Source organism: Nerophis ophidion, linkage group LG04, assembly GCF_033978795.1.
Source record: "Nerophis ophidion isolate RoL-2023_Sa linkage group LG04, RoL_Noph_v1.0, whole genome shotgun sequence".
In the NCBI taxonomy this organism is placed as follows: domain Eukaryota; kingdom Metazoa; phylum Chordata; class Actinopteri; order Syngnathiformes; family Syngnathidae; genus Nerophis; species Nerophis ophidion.
Genome location: NC_084614.1, coordinates 45,977,127 through 46,002,276, shown reverse-complemented (window position 1 = coordinate 46,002,276; position 25,150 = coordinate 45,977,127). Strand labels below are relative to the sequence as shown.

The 25,150-nt window shown below is 39.1% G+C and overlaps 1 protein-coding gene across 1 annotated transcript; it reads right to left on the bottom strand.

Annotated features, from left to right (window-relative positions):
- Nucleotides 1–1,198: 1,198 nt before the first annotated feature.
- On the bottom strand, nucleotides 1,199–23,912 carry LOC133551461 (serpin H1-like). Its single transcript, XM_061898178.1, has 5 exons — nucleotides 23,756–23,912; nucleotides 15,917–16,511; nucleotides 9,252–9,350; nucleotides 2,535–2,767; nucleotides 1,199–1,848 (listed from the first exon to the last, which is right to left on the bottom strand). Exons 2-5 carry the CDS (start codon nucleotides 16,485–16,487, stop codon nucleotides 1,546–1,548), a joined length of 1,206 nt encoding a protein of 401 aa, XP_061754162.1. The 5' UTR covers nucleotides 16,488–16,511; nucleotides 23,756–23,912; the 3' UTR covers nucleotides 1,199–1,545.
- Nucleotides 23,913–25,150: the final 1,238 nt, after the last annotated feature.

Below are 25,150 nucleotides of genomic sequence, written 5' to 3'. Positions count from 1 at the left end.
AGACCCCCACGTAAAGCCCCGCCCCAGGCTGTAGTCCTGTACTGTTGTTGTTTTTCTTCATGTAATCACAGCAGGTTTTTTCTGTTGTTGTTCAAGCTTACTTATTTTCTGCTCCAGCTTCCAGCAGCTCACAAAGAGAAAGTTAATGCTCTGTAATGCATCCATTTTTCAGAGCATTTAAAAAGTCTAGTCCTGCTCCTGCATGTAGTAGTAGCAATGATGCTACTGCTAGTACATCAGGGACAGCAGCTAGCAATACTGCACCTTTAGCACCCGCAAGCACTGTTTCTCCTGCAATAGCTCCCTCCGTTCCCCCAACAAACGCTCCCCCAAAGCAGCCTGCTCAGCTACCCAGTGACTTAAATGGCAACGCACCATCTCAGCCAATACTGGGTGGCTACCCAAAGCGTGCATCTGGTACAACATTAAGATCATTCAATCCTGCCTGGTACCGCACACGACCATGGCTACAGTATTCTGTGGTGCGAGACGCCTGCTTCTGTTTCCCCTGTCGGAAATATGGCAGCGCTGTTAATGTTTCCCCCCCTGAGGGATTGCCACCTTATTGTGGTCAGGGGGTTTGCGTGCCTCAGTGACCGTAAGAGCTATACCAGCAGGAGCTTGGTCTTCAGGTGGGACACCCAAGTTGGACAGGTCTGAAGGTAGAGGCCTAACAAAGTGCAATCCACTACTCCAGGTTGGGGTTGGACACATAGCTAAAGACCCATTTCAATGAAGAAAGCATTGTTACTATAAGCACAGGAAAAAAAGTGCTGGAGCATGATGTGTACACATGATGCCCCCTTCACATTTCTGACTGCCCCCTCATATAAGCATGCCTAGAACCGCCCCTGCCGGGGACACAGTTTTGCAGGGCCGCCCCCGGCCGTTTGGTAGACATCCAGACGACAGGGGGTGCCCCGCCCTACCCCCGGCGCACCCCAGGGGACACCGCCATCCCACCACTTCAGGTGGGATGGAACAATCCATATAACACGTCACAGACAACGTCACGCTAACATCACTTGACACCTCTGATGAAGGGTGCAGAAGCAATGTAGCCGAAACTTGTCAGGTACAAAACTTTACCTTACTAGCCTGTATAAATCAACCATTTATGAATACTACATCATTCAGTACCATTAAAGTTCTACAATTGGTAAAGAAAAATGAACACCAAAGACAATACATGCCATCATCTTTTTAAGATTCAAACTGTATTTTGTAAGGATTGCTGACCCAAGTAAACAGGAAGGCGACAAATCTTAAAAAAAAAATATTTGGACTTGACAAAAAACAAGAGCAATTGTTCAATTCGCCAAAAAGTCTTAGAAAATGTGTTACGACATCGTTCAAGTAAAAAATGGTTTTCTCATTGGGCTGGCATTGAAGTAGCTTATCTCCGTTTTCATACGATTCAAGTCATTAGTCTTTTTCACAATTAATACACCAAATACTACAGTTTGATTTAAGACACATGCCCTCATATGTTGCAGAACGGCATTAGTGTGAGACAGGAATGTACACAACACACTCATCCCAAAATTATAATTCATCCCTCATCTTTTCCCTGTTTGGCCTGACCATTTTTCCAATGAACAGGATGGCGGTTGTATTCTGGTCCTTCACCAAAAAGATAAAAGGATGGTCTGCATAGAAAAGTTTAGGAGACTTCAACATCTCATTGTTGAAGACGCTGGTGTCAATCTCATTTCCTTCCGTGCCCAGTTCAATGGCAGCCATGTGGAAAACACTGGACAAATAGAGGTTCTTCTTCCCAGAGATGTTGGACAAGTCTGCTTTGGATTTGTTCACCGCATCAGTCAAGCCCAACTTATCAAGGTGTTTCTGAAGACAGACAGAAGTATCATGCAGTTTGAGTAAAGTACGGTATAAAAATACACGGAAGTTTATCCACAAAGGTTGAAAAGAGGCAGCTTGACTTAGCTTAGCTGACTGTAGCTTTAGTAAACATGTAACCTGTTTTATAAACGTTTTGTTACAATTGATATGCCAAATAATATGCAAAAATTATTCGTATAGATGTTTCATGATAACTAGTGTGAAAAAAACATAGATAAATATAATGTAGCAGAAATAATTAATAATCAGGGCGGTCAAATGTTAGATTTTTTAAACCAGATAATCGGATTTTGGAATTTGGATTAATCATAATTAATTACATGTGATTACTGGCTTGCATAATTACAATTTGCTTAAGAAAAGACCCCAATATTTGTACAAAAATGCACAAATACACACTTTTTTTTCAGCAGAATGTCATCCAGTAACATTTTTAAACATATTACTTGAATGCATGTCACTTATTCGCAGCAACCGTTTCATCTAAAGATACATCAGGCTCTATTTTGAAGTGATATTTTCTAGTGAGCACACAAGTCAGAGTCTCCTCACCTATGTTTGTAGTGAAGTATGCATTGATCTGGTCACTGACTGTATAGTGGTTAAGGTAAAAGAGCAACCAAACAAGACCGGGATGAGTGTCAACAAACATACTATAAGTTGACTTTTACCTTCAGGTTGTGACTGACTTCCATTGTGACTTTGGGCAAAGACACCGCCACTGCAGTCTGCTGCAGTTTGCTCATCCAAGTGTCCAGTTGCTTCCTGGTCAGCATCTTCTCCAGTCTGTCTAGATTCTCCACATGGTATGGCATGATGAACACAACAGTGGACTTCTTAGCAGCCAACGGCATGCTCAGGATTGATAGCTGATTGGTTGGGTCATCAGAGAAGCCATAAACACCTGATGAAACAAATGTTAACTTTTTACTGCTTCTTTCAAGACATTTGTTGATTTAGTCTTTTTGCAACACAGCATAACCCATCCATCCATCCATTCATCCATTTTCTACCGCTTATTCCCTTTGGGATCGTGGGGGGCGCTGGTGCCTATCTCAGCTACAATCGGGCAGAAGGCGGTGTACACCCTGGACAAATCGCCACCTCATCGGAGGGCCAACACAGATAGACAGACAACATTCACACTCACATTCACACAATAGGGCCAATTTAATGTTGCCAATCAACCTATCCCCAGGTGCATGTCTTTGGAAGTGGGAGGAAGCCGGAGTACCCGGAGGGAACACACGCAGTCATGGGGAGGACATGCAAACTCCACACAGAAAGATCCCGAGCCCGGGATTAAACCCAGGACTACTCAGGACCTTCGTATTGTGAGGCAGACGCACTAACCCATTTTCCATCGTGCTGCCTATAAATGGGTAATTTCAACAACATTTTCTTTTTAATAATAAAATATTCCACGTTTTGACTACTTCATCAACATATCTTTATTGTTGAATGTTTAAAAAAGCGTCATTTGACAAGAACCTCAGCAGTCAACTTTGCAGGCATGTGATTTTTCCGTCTAAAGTCGGAATTCCGTCTTTTTTAACCTCGGGGGGAAAAAAAGTGTCGACCAATCAACTACGGCGTAATATAATATTACGCCGCAGTTGATTGGTCGATATGTTCCTCGTGACCAATCAGGACATCTGTTATGAATGATGACGTTATAACCGCCATTTTCCAAATGTAAACGATGTCGGTTCTCGAGAGAAAGGACGCTTCACGAGTAAAAGAAATTGATAAACATGTCAAAAATAAGTTTCGATGGGACTGGATGGAAAGGGAAATCACTGATACTGTTGGGAAGAAGGAAGTTACGACTTTGTCCGGCGATTTTATTCGGAAAATCGATCGTCCTGGAAAAGTTTTGTGCACGTGGTACCATGATAATATTGACTATGATCACGAGGTTTCAAGGCTTAGGAAGTACATGCAAAACGCCAAAAAGATATGAAACAACTTGAAGCAAGGAAAACGAACTTTTCACTTGCTGGTACTTTTCGATGTCAACCGAAAGTGAGCAAACCTTACGGACTTCATCCTTTGTTTACATCGACAACTGCCGTAGACATCGAGAGGAAAGATCCACCCAAACAACCCACTTCAGTTTCAGACAGGGTAGTTAATAATGAGGTAAGCTAAAAAATATTTGCTTGCGAAATACGCATGTTTCTTTTAAATATTACCCAATGATTGCTTTGCTAAATATAAATGTTTTTTTCTAAAAATAAAAAGCCACATGAAAATATATTATGAAATTACAGAAATTCATAGAGTCGCATTATTGATTCCAGTTAACAATTTCTTTGAAATAAATTTGTATATAATACTCGAGGCAGAAGTTGGCAGTGAAATCCAAAAAAGAAGCTACAAAAGCAGAGACCAAAAGGAAAATGCAGGCTGCTCAGAAATTTGCAAAGAAAGGTCTCCGAGCAAGTAAGTGTGTGAAGTGAACTGAAGTAATGTTGTAATACTGTAAATAAACTGTAGATAATAACACTGATCAATGTGACACCTGTGGATGTGAAATGAACACAAGATGTAAATATTAGTGACTAAATACTGTTGGGACTGAACCAGTGATTCATTAGGATAATTGGGGTATGTATGTTCTATTAATGATGTTTTCATGTCTTTAAACACTAAAATATTTTCTTCAAATGGTGCTTTCTTTGTTAATTTTAGTATGTTAAATTGGTGAAAAACCAGGAGCTTCGGGGGGCATTGCCCACCTTGTTCGCCAACCAGAGCACCGCCCCGGACCTGATAGGGGGGCTTCGTCCGCCAGACCCCGGGAAATTTTTTCAGTCTTTTTCATTGTAGTCAAATCACATGCCTGCTTTTGGGCTCGCAATATTTTGAAGATATTGTCTTCAAATTACCACATTGTCCTTCAAATATTCCAGTTTAGACTTATAAGGTTGTTTGTTGTCATCTTATAACTTTAAAGTGGAACTGCACTTCTTTTGGGAATTTTGCCTATTGTTCACAATCATTATGAAAAACATGATGACAGATGTAGTATTTTAATGTGTTCTAACTCGTGAATAAATTAAAAGTCTGCTTACAGTAGAGCCAGTGGGAGATTCTCTTTTCAACCCATAAAACCCAATAAGAAACATCCAAAAAGCGCCATTTATTCCCCATTATCATAAGCACTAACACAGACTAACTATTTATTGCGGCGCTGTGGCCACGAGCTTGTTTGCCAATGTTGACATCATCGACGGATCAGCTGCTTCCTGCTCGTCAATCTTTATTGTAGATCATAAATCATGCCTCTCATCTGGATCATACGAGGACGTATTCCAACAAGTTGGTACACTTTAACATCCAATTTAGACCCGGTAATGACAAGAAGGACACGAAAAGACGCTTTGGTTCCATCCCTTTTTTCTTTACCTAAATGGGAATATATGTACATTCTAGCAGTCAGCATCCTCATCACTGCAGACCTTGTACAGTATGTGATGCTTTATCATGTGTGTTAGCTCTCATAATGTCTGCAGTGAGTAATAATCAGTGATGTTATAAAAGAATGTGTCGCATATGCTTAAAATTAGCAAAATACGTAGATAATGAATGTATTTATAAATGTGCACGTTACTATATTACATATATACTTACATCATGTATATAAAACCTTAATGGAGGTGTTTGGATGTGTTTTTCAGGGCTTTATAGGCAGAAAAGAGCGGCTGCAATGGACTACATTGTGAGCAGACTTGTGATCGCATTTATTTACTATTTAGAATACATTAAAAAAAATACATCAGTCGTCATGTATTTCATAATGACTGTGAACGATAGGCAAAATTCAAAAAAAGTGCAGTTCCTGTTTAAATATACCAGCACTTTCGTTCTTTATTGTAATCCCGAATCCCAAATTATTTTAATTGAAAATTAGGAGTGAGCAATACTGGGAATTTTGATATCTATATGATACCAAGTAGAGACAGGGATAATGTCGCCGTTACCAATACTTTAGTGAATTTGAATTTGGTGAAACAATGAAAGCAAAGGACTGAAATTAATTTCAAACAACAATTATACTATTATTATTATATTAAGTATTAGCATACAATTTTTATTTAAAATTTTACTTGAGAAAAAAATCCCACAACATAACACAAGTGTCAATATAAAAATACAGTCAGTCGTAAGTGGAGTCGGAAGAGGAGAACGGAGAAAGTTTGACTAGGTTAGCAGTAGATTAAAGCACACCAATTGTGATTTTTTTTTGCGCTTGAGTGATACTGATTACATTTTTTTCTCCTGATCCAATAATAATGTTTTTTTCACAACAGGAGGTAGTTCAAATGCGACTTCAGACTAAACGGAAATGCAACCCGAATGTAATTATTTTCGCCATCTTTGGACGAGCTATGTCATTCGTGCGCATTGGTAAAGACACAACTTGCCACCCAATGTGGATCCGTCATCACAACATCCAGTTTCAGTGAGCTGAGTCTGTTCCCGGCGGCCAAATTTTTGGTGCATCACTAGTCAATAGTGCACAAATAAAAGGCTATATATTTAATATATTAATATGGATTACAAATATAGATTGTTGAAGGACCTAAATTGACACGGCGGTACATTTGCTTACATGTTACAAACATTGCATAAGTAGTTCAGGTATGTGACTTAAAATACTATGCTGATGTCTGTGTTGTCCCTACTTAAGAGGCATACAAAGAACAGAACCCTTCCAAATATATTACACTATAGATACATATATATATATTACTGCTGTCCCGATACCAATATTTTGGTACCGGTGCCAAAATGTATTTCAATACTTTTCGGTACTTTTCGATACTTTTCTAAATAGCGGGGACCACAAAAAATTGCATTATTGGCCTTATTTTTACAAAAAATCTTAGGGTACATTAAACGTATGTTTCTTATTGGAAGTTTGTCCTTACATAAAATAGTGAACATGCAAGACCACTTACCTTAATAAGTAAGTAAACAAACAAAGGCTTCTAATTAATTTGCTGACATATGCAGTAACATATTTTGTAATTTTCCATTCTATTACTTTGTCAAAATTATTAAGGACAAGTGGTCGAAAAATAATTATTAAAGGCCTACTGAAATGAGATTTTCTCATTTAAACGGGGATAGCAGGTCCATTCTTTGTGTCACACTTGATCATTTCGCCATATTGCCATATTTTTGCTGAAGGGATTTGGTAGAGAACATCCACGATAAAGTTCGCAACTTTTGGTGCTGATAAAAAAGCCCTGCCTCTACCGGAAGTCGGGTGAGGGCTCCTCACGTCCTTACATTGTTTTTAATGGGATCCTCCAGAAGCAAGAGCTATTCGGACCGAGAAAATGACAATTTCCCTATTAATTTGAGCGAGGATGAAAGATTTGTGAATGATGATATTGACAGCGAAGGACTGGAGAAAAAAATAATTAAAAAATTAAGTAAAAAAAAAAAAAAAGGTGATTGCATTGGGACGGATTCAGATGTTTTTAGACACATTTACTAGCATAATTCTGGGAAATCCCTTATTTTTCTATGTGTTAGTGTTTTAGTGAGATTAAATAGTAACTGATAGTCGGAGGGGTGTCTTGAGGCCAGTGTCTGAGGGAAGTCGACGGCAGATACAAAGATGGTGCAAACTCCAAAATCCGGCCAGCGGGTAGTACCATGTACAAAAAATGATTATTTTTATTTATTTATTTTTAATTATTATTTTTTTTATCTGTTCTTTTTCACACATCCATCAATTCATTTTCTACCGCTTGTTACTGAGTCTCCTAGGCAGATACGGCGCGCCAGCATCCAAAATCTGGCCCGTGAGTAGTCCTGGCTAAAAAGTAAATAAAATTTGTATTTATTAATTTTTTTAATATAATTATTTTTTAATCCGTCCTTTTTCGCCCATCCTAAAATCCATTCTCTACCCCTTGTTACTGGGTCTCATAGGCAGATAAGGCACGCGCGCATCCAAAATCTGGCCCGCGGGTAATACCAAGTAAAAAAAAAAAAAAAAATATATATATATATATATATATATATATATATATATATATATATAAAATCGTATATATATATATGTATATATATATATATATATATATATATATATATATATATTATATATTTTTTAAATCTTTCCTTTTTCGCCCATCCATCAATTAATTTCCTAACACTTGTTACTGGGCTTCCTAGGCCGATAAGGCACGCTAACATCCAAAATCTGGCCCGCGGGTAATACCAAGTATATATATATATATATATATATATATATTTATATATATATATATACATATATATATATATATATATATATATATATATACAGTATATTTATTTTTTTATTATTATTATTTTTTTACTTTTCTTTTTTGCCCATCCATCAATTCATTTTCTACCGCTTGTTATTGGGTCTCCTAACCGCTCAAACAAATCATATTGTCGAAAAATGCATTTTCCCAGTGGTAATGGGACGTCATCACGCTTGTGCCACAAAGGTGGCAAGTGTGCGATCTTTCAGTCAATTAGTGCACGAGGGGAAAAAATGGCGAAATCGTTGGGGAAACATAAATTAGACTTCGAGTGTAGAGTTTTTAAACATCAGTGGACATATGACATTTTAGAGGCGGTATAGTACCGAATATGATTCATTAGTACCGCGGTACTATACTACCGTACAACCCTAAGATATATATATGTATATATATTTATATATATACATATATATATATATATAAATAAATATATATATATATATATTTATATATATATATATATATATATATATATATATATATATATATATATTTATATATATATATATATATATATATATATATATATATATATATATATATATGTATGTATCCATGAATATATTATATTACTTTTTTATTTCAATGTAAAAAACACTAATTTTTAAGGTATGCTGATTTTGATTTTATTTTGTAGCAGTAATAGCGACTACCTTGTTCATTTACAAAATCCGACCAACTTCCTTTGTTTTGCCTTTATCGAACGGCTCATGCAAGTGACACTGAGGCCACATTGGGACCACATTGGGGCCTGTGTGCGTTTACACTGGAGTCCAACAAAGTTTACATTTTACTTCCAGTGTAAACAGTCAGCTACGAAAATATGATTTTGAAAACATTATTTGCAAGAGAGAGAGAGAGAGCGAGAGAGAGAGAGCGAGAGAGAGAGAGAGAGAGAGAGAGAGAGACTCTGAGGAAATTCAATGTATTGACAATAACCTGCAAAGTATCAATGTCATCACGTTAATATCGATCTGATAACAATACAGACCTCGGTATCGATACTATCGCTATTTAGTTCCACATACCCGCAACTGGTGAATAATATTATGTGTGTTTAGCGCCACCCACCTGTGCGATGCATCATCTCGACAGAGACAGTGTAACTACGGGAGACCATGAATCCACGCTTGTCCACCATCTTGGGATGGAACAGTTGATCCCAGTGAGCTGAGAAAAAATAGATCTTATTATTTACCAAGTCAATGTAATAAACAATTTGTTGTTATGTAATGTACTGTATATTATGTACTGCTGTATTTTTAATCAGTTTTTCCTGGTAGGTTTTGTTTAGGTTCAAAACAATATGTCAACAAAATATCTACAAAAATATAATTGATTAAAGTTCATTATTTAAAATGTTTGATCATTTAAATACAATATGTGGTTTAGTATCTGGTGGCTAATGTCTTGTAGGCTGCACAAAGTTTTGACATTTCTTGATGTTGGCCAATAGGGATTCAAATTCTTTAACTACTTTGGGTGAGATGTAGTACTTTAGTTGTCGTTAGTAATTTGTTCCAAAACGCCCATCAATGACCAAAAAACACAATACCTGTTTTTTAAAAAATAATAAAGTTTTACATGCAGAAAACAATGTAAAATCCATTTAAATAATGAAAATGGCACTAATTGAAATAACTAAAGAAATCTATCCATCCATGTCATGAGGGCGGTTCTCCTGTCTTTTTTTCCCCCTCTTGTATCTGCAAGTCTCTCCCTGGTCGTCAGTTGCAGGTGTGCTGTCAGCCATCCAAGCCCACCTGCACCTAATCAACGACCTGACTTAAGCCCTGGATCTCCACCCAGCCAGTGCCAGTTCGTCTGTTGCCTGTGGTACACTCTAACCTGAACGCTATCATTTTGACCTTTTGTCCTGAACCTTTTTTTTGAGTCCTGTTTTTTCTATTTCCTCAGATGCTGAAGAGACTTTTGACCCCGTCTTCCTGGAGCTGAGTTTTTTTGTTACTCTTAAATTATTTATCCAGTGATTTTTTGTTATTAAATAGACTTTTTACTAATCCGCAATTGGATTCCTTTTTGAGACGGAGACAATCCATCCATGTTCTACCGCTTTTCCCTCTTGTAAAGGCCTATCCATCCATTTTCTACCGCTTGTCCTGTTCGGGGTCGCGGGGGTGCTTGAGCCTATTTCAGCTACATTCTGGTGGAAGGCGGCGTACACCCTGGACAAAACAGGGTGCAGCTGCATCATAGTGTGCAGCTGCAGTCTTTATGAATCTATCAAAACCATTCAATAACAATATCCTAATTGAGAAATTAGAACAATTCAGCATTACGGGTGTAGTTTTGTACTGGGTCAAAAGCTACTTAATTAACATGATGCAATATGTGAGACTCGGAGATCCCACAACATAGTGCTTAGATGGGGTTCAGGGATCAGGGGCCACTTCTGGGACTGTATCAATGACATTTGTAAAGACACAAAAGACCTGAAGCTAATACTAATTGCAGATGATACTACTGAATTCTGCTCAGAGGTAAACTCACGGGAAGTACTGATAACATGTTCGAAACAAACTCAACTTAACTCAACTATTATAGTAGACATAAGCACACTAATAAGATGGTTTGATAAAAGCAGATTATCCTTGACTTTAATTAAAACTAAAATATTGTTACTTGGAAACACAAAAATAGATACTCAAACAGAAATACAAATGGAAGGTATGAATATACCGGTATATATATATATATATATATATATATATATATATATATATATATATATATATATATATATATATATATATATATATACAGATATATATATATATATATATATATATACAGATATATATGTATATATACACATATATATGGATTTATACACATATATATATATATGTATGTCCATATATACAGACATACATACATGTATACATATATATGTATATATATATGTATGTATATATAAGCCCGCCCACCACAACCGTGCGTCCGTTGAGGTTGGTGGGGTCGGGGGCGGGGTTTGGTGCTAGCGGGGGTGTATAACGTAGCCAGGAAGAGTTAGGGATGCATGGGATTCTGGGTATTTGTTTTGTTCCGTTCATGTTGTGTTACAGCGAGGATGTTCTCCCGAAATGTGTTTGTCATTCTTGTTTGGTGTGGGTTCACAGTGTGGCGCATACTAGTAAGAGTGTTACAGTTGTTTATATCACAACCTTCAGTGTAACCTGTATGGCTGTTGAACAAGTATGCCTTGCAATCTCGTACGTGTGATGGCAGAAGCAGCGGAAAACACTGATATGCTAAATGTGTTAAGTGGTGAAAGTAAAACTTGTCTGTTACATTTTATAAAGTTATATTTCTCCTCTTTTGTTGGGAATAATTGTTGTGCATTTTTGGGTAACAGGTTATAAGTGGGTTCTCCCGGCTTCCTTCCACCTCCAAAGACAAGCACCTGGGGATAGGTTGATTGGTAACATTAAATTGGCCCTGGTTTACGAATGTGAGTGTGAATGTTGTCTGTCTATCTGTGTTGGCCCTGCGAGGTGGCGACTTGTCCAGGGTGTACGCTGACTTCCCCCCGATTGTGGCTGAGATAGGTTCCGGCGCCCCCTGCAACCCCAAAGGGAATAAGCAGTAGAAAACGGATGTAGGTTGTAATTTGCTTTGTGCATAATTTTAGCTCCTTGCAAAGGCATCAAATCATTGTATTTTATATATTGGATGTAATAAATAAAGGGTTTGTGTGTTCTCCATATCGAACATTATGTATTATTGTAACATGGTTAGTGAACGTAATGTAATTTTGTAATTATTTCCCCATATTTCTACACATTAACTTTAATATGGTAACACTAGCAAGCAGTAAAGAATGTGTACTGATTTTTTGGTTTCGAACAGTGATTTTCAATCTGTGGTACTTGTACCACTACTGGTATGCTGGCCCCCACTATGGACTGGACTCTCACAATATTATGCTAGATCCACTCGACGTCCATTGCACCGGTCGCCCACATTGTCATCCCATTGGGTTGAGTTTTTTCTTGCCCTGATGTGGGATCTGAGCCAAGGATGTAGTAGTGGCTTGTGAAGCCCTTTGAGACACTTGTGATTAAGGGCTATACGGGTAATTTTTGATTGATTGATTGAGTTGTTCTCCAAAGAATCAATTGATTAAAGAACAGTGTTTTATTTTCCTATATTTAATTACAGCGTTACTGTTCAAACTGTTTGTAATGTTACAGTGGCCAAAAATATTAAATAAACATGTTATATAATGAATTACGCTACCGTATTTTAACATTGGTCATTATTATGGTAGTTGTAAAGCTAAGCTTTTTCTTAAGTGGTACTTGGTGAAAACTGTTTGAGGACTTCTTGTCTAGAACCCAGCTTTATTCCATCCATCCATTCATTTTCCACCGCTCGTCCCTTTTGAGGTCACGGGGGGTGCTGGAGCCTATCCCAGCTGCATTCAGGTGGAAGGCGGCGTACACTCTGGACAAGTCGCCAACTCATCGCAGGGCCAACACAGATAGACAGACAACATTCACACTCACATTCACACACTAGAGCCAATTTAGTGTTGCTAATCAACCTATCCCCAGGTGCATGTCTTTGGAGGTGGGAAGAACCCACGCAGTAACGGGGAGAACATGCAAACTTCACACAGAAAGATCCGCAGCCCGGGATACAACTCAGGACTACTCAGGACCTTCGTATTGTGAGGCACATGCACTAACCCCTGTTCCACCGTGCTGCCCCCAGCTTTATTCATTATATAAATATTTCTTGCCACCTTATATCTCAAGAAATTTGATGCAGAATCTATCAATCCAATCCATTGATTTGATTGACAGTTATTCTCAAACTGTCAGCTGTCACTCCCACTACATCACCATGGCGACACATCACCACGGTGACAAACTGTCTGGATTGATACGGCCTTTTCAAATTTAAAGTGTTATTTTTTTTATATTTAAAAAACATTCACCAATGGTAGTAAAACTCCTTATTTCACAATTTTCACACAACCGCAAAAAAGGCGTCATGTCAAAGTCCACCATTACCAACGAGCCCACCTTAATTTTTCACTCAAGCATTTTTGTGTTATTTGCGCAGGTAGGCGTGTCCGCAGGCTGGGTGGAAGATTACGAATAAGAGAAATTTTCGCCTAGAAAAACATTAAAGCGCAAAAGACAGATGTTTATTGTGCTGTGCATTTTTACCATGATCTTAACAAATTGTATTCTATTGTATTGTACTATCTAATGACTAATTTCTTGAAATCAATAGTGTTTCTAACCTTCTTTATCAAAGTGCTGGCACTCACAACTTTCTTCTGCCCCATGGGGATTATTTTTTCAGTCGTACTCAAATGATAAAGTACAGATACTAAATCATCAAAGCGAGGGATTATTTGTTTGGAAATTCATTTTAGTGGGATGAGTACCCTGCCTTCCGCCCGAATACAGCCGAAATAGGCTCCAGCACCCCCCCATGGTTCCAAAAGGGACAAGCGGTAAAAAATGGATGGATGGATATACGAGCAAGTGTGAATGTTGTCAGTCTATCTGTGTTGGCCCTGTGATGAGGTGGTGACTTGTCCAGTGTGTACCCCGCCTTCCGCCCGATTGTAGCTCGCGACCCCAAGGGTAATGGTCGGTGGAGAATGAATGGATGGATATACGAGCAAACTGCCTAATTTGTCTGTGAGACATTATACAAAAAAACTGTGCAAAACTATACCAAAAGGTTTTGTCAAAAAACTAACTATATGGAAAGTGGTGCGCGTGAAAACTGAGGTACTAGTGTGGATATATCATGTATATATTATATGTACTGTATGCAGTGGCGGGCTGTGCGTTTCCCACCCCGGCCTTTAGAGATGTCCTACTTAGTCTGACTTCAATAAGTACCCCTCAAAATACCGTCATTTATGTCACCACAATACCACGGCGGGAGTAATACTACACAGAAACAAACTTGTGCACCACTGGATATTGAAACACCTCAACAGTGTAAAAACAGGCTATGTTTCGGCACATTTAAAAATCAATGAACCCGCATCAGCATTTAAAACATACCTTAAGTCAGTGGTTCTCAAATGGGGTTACGCGTATCCCTGGGGGTACTTGAAGGTATGCCAAGGAGTACGTGAGATTTTTTTTTTTTTACATATTCTAAAAATAGCAACAATTAAAAAATCCTTTATAAATGTATTTATTGAATAATACTTCAACAAAATAGGAATGTCCGTTCATAAACTCTGAAAAGATGCAATATTCAGTGTTGACTGCTAGACTTTTTGTGGACATGTTCCATAAATATTGATGTTAAAGATTTCTTTTTTGTGAATAAATGTTTAGAATTAAGTTCATGAATCCAGATGGATCTCTATTACAATCCCTAAAGAGGGCACTTTTAGTGGATGATTACTTCTATGTGTAGAAATCTTTATTTATAATTGAATCACTTGCTTATTTTTCAACAAGTTTTTAGTTATTTTCATATATTTTTTTTCCAAATAGTTCAACAAAAACCACTAAAAATTACCAATATTTTGCTCTGTTATACAATTTAAAAAAATCAGAAACTGATGACATAGTGCTGTATTTTACTTCTTTATCTCTTTTTTTCAACTAACATTTTTTTTGCTCTGAATAGGGGGAACGTGAATTGAAAAAAATGTTTACAGGGGGTACATCACTGAAAAAAGGTTGAGAACCACGGCCTTACGAGTTACCGTCAAAATTAAAATAATTGTAAAGAACATATTAAATGTGGCAAAATAAATAAATAAAATCTTTGAACTTTTGCTTTGTGAGTTAAATAAGTGAGAAACGAGGATTTCTCTGTTGGCCGAGTATGGCTCCGGTGCCTCTTGCTTTTCGCAAATTACAACTTGTGATTGAATTCACCCTTGGGAGTGACAAGTGAGAATCCAATCATAGTCATGTTTAGCATAAGGCTACCAAGATGGGCTGTCAAGAATTGGTGATCTGTTTGGCCATCGCTGTTGTGTTTTCTCATTTCCCTGCCTTCTCTTTTATGGTGTCTGTTCTGTACAATTAATTAGTCCCCAGCGAGGCATAACTACCACATATCTCTACCTAGGAGTATTTAAGCTCTTCGCTGACAGCTGGGTCCTGCCGGTTATTGTCTACTGCACTTCCCACGTGCATGTGCCTGCTTCACTTTGTCAGTCCTGGTATGTTGTCTCTCCTTTTTCCTGCAAGCCGTCACCTCTTTGTGTTTGCTTCCTAGCCCACCTGAGGTAAAGAGGATTTTGTGTTGGACTTTTTGCTGTGCTCAGTGCGCCCTGGCCTTTTTCCCTGCCGACCACCGAGGAACCTGTTTTAGTTTGTTTATTCATGGTGTGCACTTCTGCCCCATCACCTTTTGTTACGCTTTTTGGACTCATTAAATATTCTCCTTTTTGTAATTCTACCTTGCCTCCCGTCTCTACATCCTGGGGTCACCTCCTTGATCAGGTCTTAACAATCGCAACTGTCTATTAGTTGTCTATCTGGCAGAATTCATACACCGCTGGCAACCAGCTAGCTGAATGCTGATTGTATAAAAGCTAAAACGTAAAAAAAAAAAGGATTACTAAAGCCTAATAAGACATGAAGAGAATATGAATACTTTATGGAAAGTACATTAAAATGTACTGTTATTATTTTATGATCATAATTTATGTTAGGCCAATAGAGAAGACATTGTTGGCCCTAACGGCACACCAATGACTGTATGTATATACTCACGTTTGAAAAACATGGCGTTGATGAGGATGGCGCCATCAGTATTTTCTACGTTGTTTGTCATCATTGGCGCTTTGCCACCCGTGGACTTAAGGATCCATTCATTAATGGACTTTAGCGCACTTGTTTTGTCTTTCAAGTTTATTTTGGAGTGGTCACAACTGTAATGTTTCTTGCTGCTCTTCACAAAGGCATCCTCAAAGTTGACAGAGCTGGGTCCGTAGAGACGGTTGCTTATCTTCCAGGTGATGTTGCGCGTCTTGGGGTCGTTGACCTCAGCCAGGATCTCCGCCAGGCCCGAATGAAGCTGCTCGTCCGTCACTTTGTCGGCTTTCAAAACTTTTTTGGCTTGAGAGGCGGTGGAGGCTTTGCCCCCGAGAGCGACGAGACCCAGAGAAGAGGCGACCACCACCGGAGAAAAGAGGACGTTTTCTTCGCTCTTCTCCTTGGCTAAGTTTTGGTAGAGACTAAACGCCAAGTTGGCAGAGCTGTCAGCCAAGGTGGCAGCGTGGTTGCTCAGGGCAGCCGATGCTGCTGTAGCCAGGAGGGCCAAAGCTACCACCCTTAGCCACATGGTGCTGTGCTTGTAAATTAAAACCTATAAACATAAAGACAAACATCAATAAATGTGAACGTTTAAAAATAAGGGCCATTCCACTAAATCACCTAAAAATTTTTCCCATGAAATAAAACATATAAAAACCCTGCTTCCATATGAGTTGGGAAATTGTGTTAGATGTAAATATAAATGGAATACAATGTTTTGCAAATAATTTTCAAACCCTATTCAGTTGAATATGCTACAAAGACAACATATTTGATGTTCAAACTGGTAAACATTTTTGGTTTTGCAAATAATCATTAACTTTAGAGTTTGATGCCAGCAACACGTGACAAAGAAGTTGGGAAATATGGCAATAAATACTGATAAAGTTGAGGAATGCTCATCGAACACTAATTTGGAACATCCCACAGGTGTGCAGGCTAATTTGGAACAGGTGGGTGCCATGATTGGGTATAAAAAGAGCTTCCCAAAAAATGCTCAGTGTTTCACAAGAAAGGATGAGGCGAGGTACATCCCTTTGTCCACAACTGCGTGAGCAAATAGTCAAACAGTTTAAGAACAACGTTTCTCAAAGTGCAATTGCAAGAAATTTAAGGATTTCAACATCTACGGTCCATAATATCATCAAAAGCTTCAGAGAATCTGGAGAAATCGCTCCACGTAAACGGCATGGCCGGAAACCAACATTGAATGACCGTGACCTTCGATCCCTCAGACGGCACTGTATCAAATACCGACATCAATCTCTAAAGGCTCGGGAACACTTCAGAAAACCACTGTCACTAAATACAGTTTGTCGCTACATCAGTACGTGCAAGTTAAAACTACTATGCAAAGTGAAAGCCATTTATCAACAACATCCAGAAACGCCGCCGGCTTCTCTGGGCCCGAGATCATCTAAGATGGACTGATGCAAAGTGGAAAAGTGTTCTGTGGTCTGACTAGTCCACATTTCAAATTGTTTTTGGAAATAATCGACATCGTGTCATCCGGACCAAAGGGGAAGCTAACCATCCAGACTGTTATCGACGCAAAGTTCAAAACCTAGCATCTGTGATGGTATGGGGGTGCAGTAGTGCCCAAGGCATGGGTAACTTACACAAATAGCTCGGTTGGTAGAGCGGCCGTGCCAGAAACTTGAGGGTTGCAGGTTCGATCCCCGCGTCAGCCATCCTAGTCACTGCCGTTGTGTCCTTGGACAAGACACTTTACCCACCTGCTCCCAGTGCCACCCACACTGGTTTAAATGTAAACATTAGATATTGGGTTTCACTATGTAAAGCGCTTTGAGTCACTAGAGAAAAAGCGCTAAATAAATATAATTTACTTCACTTCACTTCACATATGTGAATGCACCATTAATGCTGAATGGTACATACAGGTTTTGGAACAACATATGCTGCCATCGAAGCGCCGTCTTTTTCATGGACGCCCCTGCTTATTTCAGCAAGACAATGCCAAGCCACATTCAGCACGTGTTACAACAGCGTGGCTTCGTAAAAAAAGAGTGCAGGTACTTTCCTGGCCCGCCTGCAGTCCAGACCTGTCTCCCATCGAAAATGTGTGGCGCATTATGAAGCGTAAAATACGACAGCGGAGACCCCGGACTGTTAAATGACTGAAGCTTTACATGAAACAAGAATGGGAAAGAATTCAACTTTTAAAGCTTCAACAATTAGTTTCCTCAGTTCCCAAACATTTATTGAGTGTAGTTTAAAAAAAAGGTGATGTAACAGTGGTGAACAGGCCCTTTCCCAACTACTTGGGCACATGTTGCAGCCATAAAATTCCAAGTTAATTATTATTTGCAAAAAAAAAAACAAAGTTTATGAGTTTGAACATCAAATATCTTGTCTCTGTTGTGCATTCAATTGTATATGGGTTGAAAAGGATTTGCAAATAATTGTATTCCGTTTATATTTACATCTAACACAATTTCCTAACTCATATGGAAACAGGGTTTGTATAATACAAATAAAATATGCTTTGTGTTTTAGCAAAATTGTGCACTTAAATAAAAATGACAACCAAAAGCACTAAAATAGGTTCTGTCTCTGTTAAGGAGGGGGTGGAGGGGTCTCAAATATACTCAACCAAAAAATAAAAATAAAATGACTAAATTAAGATATTGGGACCAAATGATCACGGTTATCATTATTTAGTGGTATTGTTTATTGTGCTAAAACAGTATTTTTACACACGGTAACATTTTTATTATTTTTTTATTAACAAAATTCAATACCCACACAATATACTTTCTTGGCAGAGGATACATGGATTTTGTTCTGGCTTCATAAGAGCCATATTATTTTTATGTGTGTGTTTAAATATATTTACCATATTTTTCTGAACATATGGCACACTGGATTATAAGGCGCACTGCCAATGACTGTTCAGGTCTATTTTCATACAAAGGCTCATATAATGATTATTATGATTTTTTTTTATGTAGACCACACTTCCTTGTGGTGTAAATAACATGTAATGCTGGTTCTTTGGTCAAAATGTTGCATAGATTATGTTTTGCTGATCTGGGGCGGTATAGCTCAATTGGTAGGGCGGCCGTGCCAGCAACTTCAGGGTTGCAGGTTCGATCCCCACTTCCGCCATCCTCGTCACTACCGTTGTGCCCTTGGGCAAGACACTTTACCCACCTGCTCCCAGTGCCACCCACACAGGTTTAAAAAGGTAACTTAGATATTGGGTTTCACTATGTAAAGCGCTTTTGTTGTGATCCGCTAACCGGATCATTTTTTGATTTAGATTTTTGAGTCTTTTTGGGTTTTCTGTTTGATTTGGACTCATTCGGTTCCAATTTGTGCTCCTCTGTTTGTTACCATAGTAACGTATTATTTTCACCTGCCGCGGGTTCCAGATGCACAACTGTTTTTGTTAATCACTGTCTTGATTTAAGCCTGCCTCCTTAGTTCATTCTGGCTGGTTGCGTACTGTAACGATTGGGTCGCATTGTGATGCGGAGCCATTCTCTCAGGGATGCAGTCGGGCTCAGACACAGCGTGAAGGTAAGAACAAAAGATTTATTTAAAATCAGGGGCGTCGCCAGACAGATTTCACTGGGGCACGTGCCCCACTGTTGATCTGTAGTGCCCCAGTAAAAATTTCACCAATAAAAAAAAACGCTTCAGAATTTTAAGTCTATATAACATAGACAACAGCACACATACTACTCAGTATGATAATTGATTGCTACTGTATTCACTCCACTAACAATGAGCACATGGCTAATTAATATGGTAATTTATTCACGTGTGGATCGAGACTTCGGTTGAGAGAGAGAGAGAGAGAGAGAGAGAGAGAGAGAGAGAGAGAGAGAGAGAGAGGATGAGAATCACTGCATGAGGTAGGTAACGTTAACCAACAACAATTTGTTAATTACATTATTTTGATTTTGATTTGACTCAAACTGTAACTCCTAGATGGATTTAAGAAAGTTATTGGCCCGCAGCAGAGAAGAAACAGCAGGAATGAGAGATGTAAGTGAAGTCCTAGCTAGCTAGGCAAAATCATTGTCTTAAGTTCATGCTAAGTTAGTTAACGTTATTCCTTGTATCAAGACAAACATATTAATTTGCTGTACGAGCTGTCGATGGGAATTTCCAATGAACATGAAACATAATGTTGGTTATTGTCTGCTGGTTCTGCATCAATGATGATTTGGAGTAAGCATGTGTGAGTTGAGTGCTTCTCAAATGGTTTATCTACAGGAAGAAAAACATTTTTCCATATCATCAAGTCGTGAGCCAAATTTTTAAATCATTCAAGTTTATTTCACAGAAAAATAGCACAGTAGACTTGTCTTGTTAATCGGTGTGACTTTGACTAAAATAATCTTGTTTTGTCACCAGAAAAATGGCTACAGCTAAAGCATCAGGTTTTGTTTCCAGAAAAAATAGTAACATTTCTGTATTTGTTTTCAGAAATATGGCTGAAAATATCAGGTTTTGTTGCCCCGTTTGGATTTTAAAAAATATATATTTCCATGTCTGTCCTGAGTCCTCCTCCAACTTGTTAGTCGGTTTGCCTTTTGCTAAAATACTCACTAATAGTCGCTAGAAAAATGGCAAAAAATATCTGGTTTTGTTGCCACAATTTGATTTTTTTCTCCCTAAACTTTTTTTTTTCCATGCATACATCTGACTGCGACTCACTGAAAATGACACACAATCTACTTTTATGTCACGACCCAGCAGTTGGGAACCACTGGTCAACTGTATAACAGTTACTGTAATATTTCCATGTCTGTCCAGAGTGATTGACCACTTTGCAAAAATGAAAAGGAGACGTTACAGTTTACTTCTCAGAAAACAATTCCCTGAACAGACACACAACAGTTGTTCATTTATTCTACTACTGTGGCTTTATTGTTTTGTGTATATTTTATAGTTTTGTGTATCTGAAATAGGATTAGCCACATTGCCATAAATGGAAATTAAATAATATAAAAGAACCCAGAGATGTAGGGGTGCTTTATTTTTTGTTTTACTTTTGTAGATGTTAAATTTGCAGATGATTACTGTAATATATATTTCAAAAAGATTCATTGCTCTTCCTTTTTGCTTTTACTAGTAGCAGTTTAGAAGTCTGGAGTAAAAAAGTGCACAAGTAGGTCAAATGCATTAGTTAATTTCAGGTGGTTAATCAAAGATCCATAAAACATAATCTGATATGATTTCATAGTTTAAAGCACGATTTATGTATTTTTTATGATAAATAAGTGCTAAAAATGTTTTTGCTTGCGCGCTTTGCACGCTGACATGAATTATTTGTGGCCCAGGTGTGCCCCAGTACAGTATTAGGTCCTGTTTAAAATTATATCAGACCCTAACAAAGAAAAACTTGCTCTAGGCACAAAAGGCAAAACAAAAGGTGCTTAGAATGGGAGTTAGCATAAACAAAGGACCTAGCGTGGAAGCTAGCTGGTAGCAAACAGGAATACAGAATCGGGAACCAAAGTCGTTACTTGTTGTGAGAACACAAATTACGCAACCAGACAGAATGAACCAAGGAGGCAGGCTTAAATCAAGACAGTGATTAACGGTGGTTAAAGTTGTTTATATCACAACCGTCAGTGTACTCTGTGTCACTCAGTATGCCTTGCAATCTCATACATGTGCCGATAGAAGGAGCGAAATGCATGTGTCCGGTCGGCACGAAATTGAATTTCGTGAATGGCGGGCGCGATGCCGTTCAAGAGGACGCAAATAGCATTCCGTGAATGACGGGCGCGATGCCGTTCAAGAGGACGCAAATAGCATTCGGTGGATGACGTTCAAGAGGACGTTAAGAATAATATCATCGGGCGCGATGCCGTTCAAGAGGACGCAAATAGCATTCGGTGAATGACGGGCAGGATGACGTTCAAGAGGACGTTAAGAATAATATCATCACGGCACGCCCTTAATATTGTAGTCCGAGTGAAAATTGGAGAACATTGACTCCGGGTGATGTCCGGGAGAGGCATTGAATTCCGGAATCTCCCCGCAACAATCTGGGGGGTCGGCGATTGTGCAGCTGAGCCGCATCAGAGTTGCCAAAGAGCTGCATGCGGCTCCGGAGCCGCGGGTTGCCAACCCCTGATGTAGAAGAAGGAGAAACACGGGCATGTCTGGATGACTCGCCTTCATATTTCCAGTGGTTAGCACCGAGTTACGAAACCCCTTTATCATGAAGCTGGCTGTGGCGCGTTCTTTCTGACATCACTTCCTGTGTGTGGCGCAGTCTTTTGGGCATCACTTCCTCTCCGAACTTAGTTTGTAAATGATCAATGAGTCCATACAAAGCTAATAGCCGCAGATTCAAGAAATACACGACGCACTTACCCGTGTTAAAAATTATCCAACGAGGGGGACCTTAAACAATAGTTTAGTGTGGCTGAAAGGGGCTTTGGCTAAATAATTATTTGTTTAAGGGGTTTTGCGGGATAGTGTAGACATAGCCTGAAAGATGATGCATTACTGACCAGATATTGCTACTAGTTAAATAACTCAAGGCTAAAATGTGGAGATACTCTGCTACGTTATGTGATTTATTTAGATTTGTTGATGTGATTACAATGACCGTGCAGGTCATTGTGTAGATGTTGGATTTTGTATATTGCTGTGGAGCGCAGAGAAGAACATTACACTTCCTGCCGTTCATTGAGATGCATTTGGACCAACGCGGTGTGACGAAACAGAAATGGAAATAAAGCAACAAAACCCAGTACACAGTGACTCCTGTTCATGTGTGCAACAGAGGCAAGGATTAATGATTCGGAAGTAGTTGAAACACTACCAAATGCGGATGGAAGTTAGCCGCCAGCTAGCTATGTTTTAAAGTACTAGAAGTGCATGCACCACAGTTTGAGAATTACTGGCCTATGCACTAAATTACTATGTACACTGTAAAAAGGAAAATGTAGATTTTGAAAGCAAAAACTGATAGCTCGGTCCCCAGAATTTTACAGTAAAATATACAATGTTTTTTTTATCTGGCCGCCCGGCCTTGACTTTGACAATTGTGATGTGTATCATATCATTGTGCAACTAAAATCTTAGCAGTATTTTTAGTTGTTGAATAACTTGGATATGCTTAGCGTCAACATACTAGGCACATACATTTCATGGGACAACAGTATATTCAATGGATTTGCCAATACTATCCTTAAAACTCACTCCTGTTACCACTTTCGGTCTTGTTACTCAAATGAATCATGTTTAGATTGGGAACCTTGAATAACAATGGAAAAAAATTTGCCCTTGAGTTGGCATTTAGTGTTGAAAAAACACATCAATTGCAGTTTATTCTGAGAGTTACAACAAACCACCGGCACTGATTTCGGTGGCTGTTGACAGAAAGGATGTTGTTGAGTTCAGACTTTATACTGCAGGACTGCACAGTTTTTATTGTGATATATTTAGAGGGAAATATCCGGGCTACTGGCTGAGACATGCAGTCCAAAGAAGAGCTCTCAAGTGTTGCATAACATCCCTGCAGGCGGCAGCTGGGTGTATCCTTGCAGCAGTTGGAGGGGAGCTGATGCAAATCATTTTTTATTCTTATCAAGTCAAGTTGATTTTTTATAAAATACTCTGACTTTTGTAAAGAGAAATGACAGCAGTTCATTTTTGCACATCTTATTCGACTTCACATTGACAAAATGTGCAGACTTCTTTACAACAGTGTCAAGATTGTTTCCCACGCTTCAAAACTCATCATTCTGAGAGGACTAGCGCATATTTCCACATGCTTAACTTTAACTTGTACTTTTAGCTTACCTTATTAGGATCTTCCAGTGATTCTTGTCCCAAAGACGCTTACATAGAAAGTCACACTTTTCCTACGGCTGCAGCAAAGTTGTAAGAAGTTTTCAGTGCGCAACAATGTCTGCAGTGGAATCTTTTTCCCAGGATGTACCGCCCATTGTGTCCAAAAGCAGCGGGAGAGGAACCCTCCCCCTCCTTGCCTTGAAGCCTAAAGAGCAACCCAGTGCTTCTCACAGCCTGTGACCTTTAATGAAGTTATCTCCAGGGGCGTCACTAGAGGCAAAAATAACGTTAGGGGGTGCCAAATCATTCATTAGTCACTTAATTATTGCTTTCTTTTGGTTTTATTTGTGTTTTTCCTCTTCAGTCTTCAATATATTTTTGTAAGATTTTTAGTTTCTATAAATCTGTGCATGAAGAGAGAGGTTTGCATATACAGGACAGTAGTACCTCAACTTACAAGGTTAAGTGGTTCTGTGACAGCTCTTCAGACGGAAAATGTGTATCTCAGATCAATGTACCCCGTTGAAATGTATTAAAATCAGTTTAATCGGTGTATTGTGCCCAAAACCGTACACTTTTAACTTGTAACATGCCTTTTAACAACAACAAAAACTAACTATAAGATAATAAATATTGTATGAAAAACAATGCAATAGAATGTAGTACAAACAAGTGCTCACTGGATCGGTTTGCAGCCGAGTGTGAAGCGACTGGGATGAGAATCCGCACCTCCAAGTCCAACTCCTTGGTTCTCGCCCGGAAAAGGATACCTCCGAGTCTTGTTCACAAGTAAGGGAAGAGTGATCGTGAAAGCGACAGGCGGATCGGTGCGGCGTCTTCAGTAATGTGGCCGCTGTATCGATCCGTTGTCGTGAAGGAGCTGAGCCGGAAGGCAAAGCTCTCAATTTACCAGGCAATCTACACTTATGGTCATGAGCTTTGGGTTATGACCGAAAGGACAAGATCCCGGGGACAAGCGGCTGAAATTATTTTCCTCCGCTGGTTGGCGGAGTTCTCCCTTAAAGATAGGGTGAGAAGCTCTGCCATTTGAGAGGAGCTCAAAGTAAAGCTGCTGCTCCTCCACATCGAGAGGAGCCACATGAGGTGGTTCGGGCATCTGGTCAGGATGCCAAACGAACGCCTCCCTATGGAGGTGTTTAGGGCACGTCCGACTGGACGTGGGGAAGAGCCAGGACACGCTTGGAAGACTATGTCTCCCGTATGGCCTGGGAACTCCTCGGGATCCCCCGGCGGAGCTGGACGAAGGGGCTTCGGAGAGGGAAGTCTGGGTTTCCCTGCTTAGCCTGCTGCCACCGCGACCCGACCTCGGATAAGCGGCAAAAGATGGATGGATGGACAAACAAATGCAGTAGTTTTATAAAGTAATATCATACACATTTACAG

What these genes read in the sequence shown, in the direction of transcription:
- LOC133551461 (XM_061898178.1), bottom strand. Translation starts at nt 16,487, where the DNA reads ATGTGGCTAAGGGTGGTAGCTTTGGCCCTCCTGGCTACAGCAGCATCG. An exon ending in CAACGCCATGTTTTTCAAAC is followed by an intron (nt 9,351 to 15,916) that starts GTGAGTATATAC and finishes ATTTTTTCTCAG; the next exon opens with CTCACTGGGATCAACTGTTC. An exon ending in CGAGATGATGCATCGCACAG is followed by an intron (nt 2,768 to 9,251) that starts GTGGGTGGCGCT and finishes TTGTTTCATCAG; the next exon opens with GTGTTTATGGCTTCTCTGAT.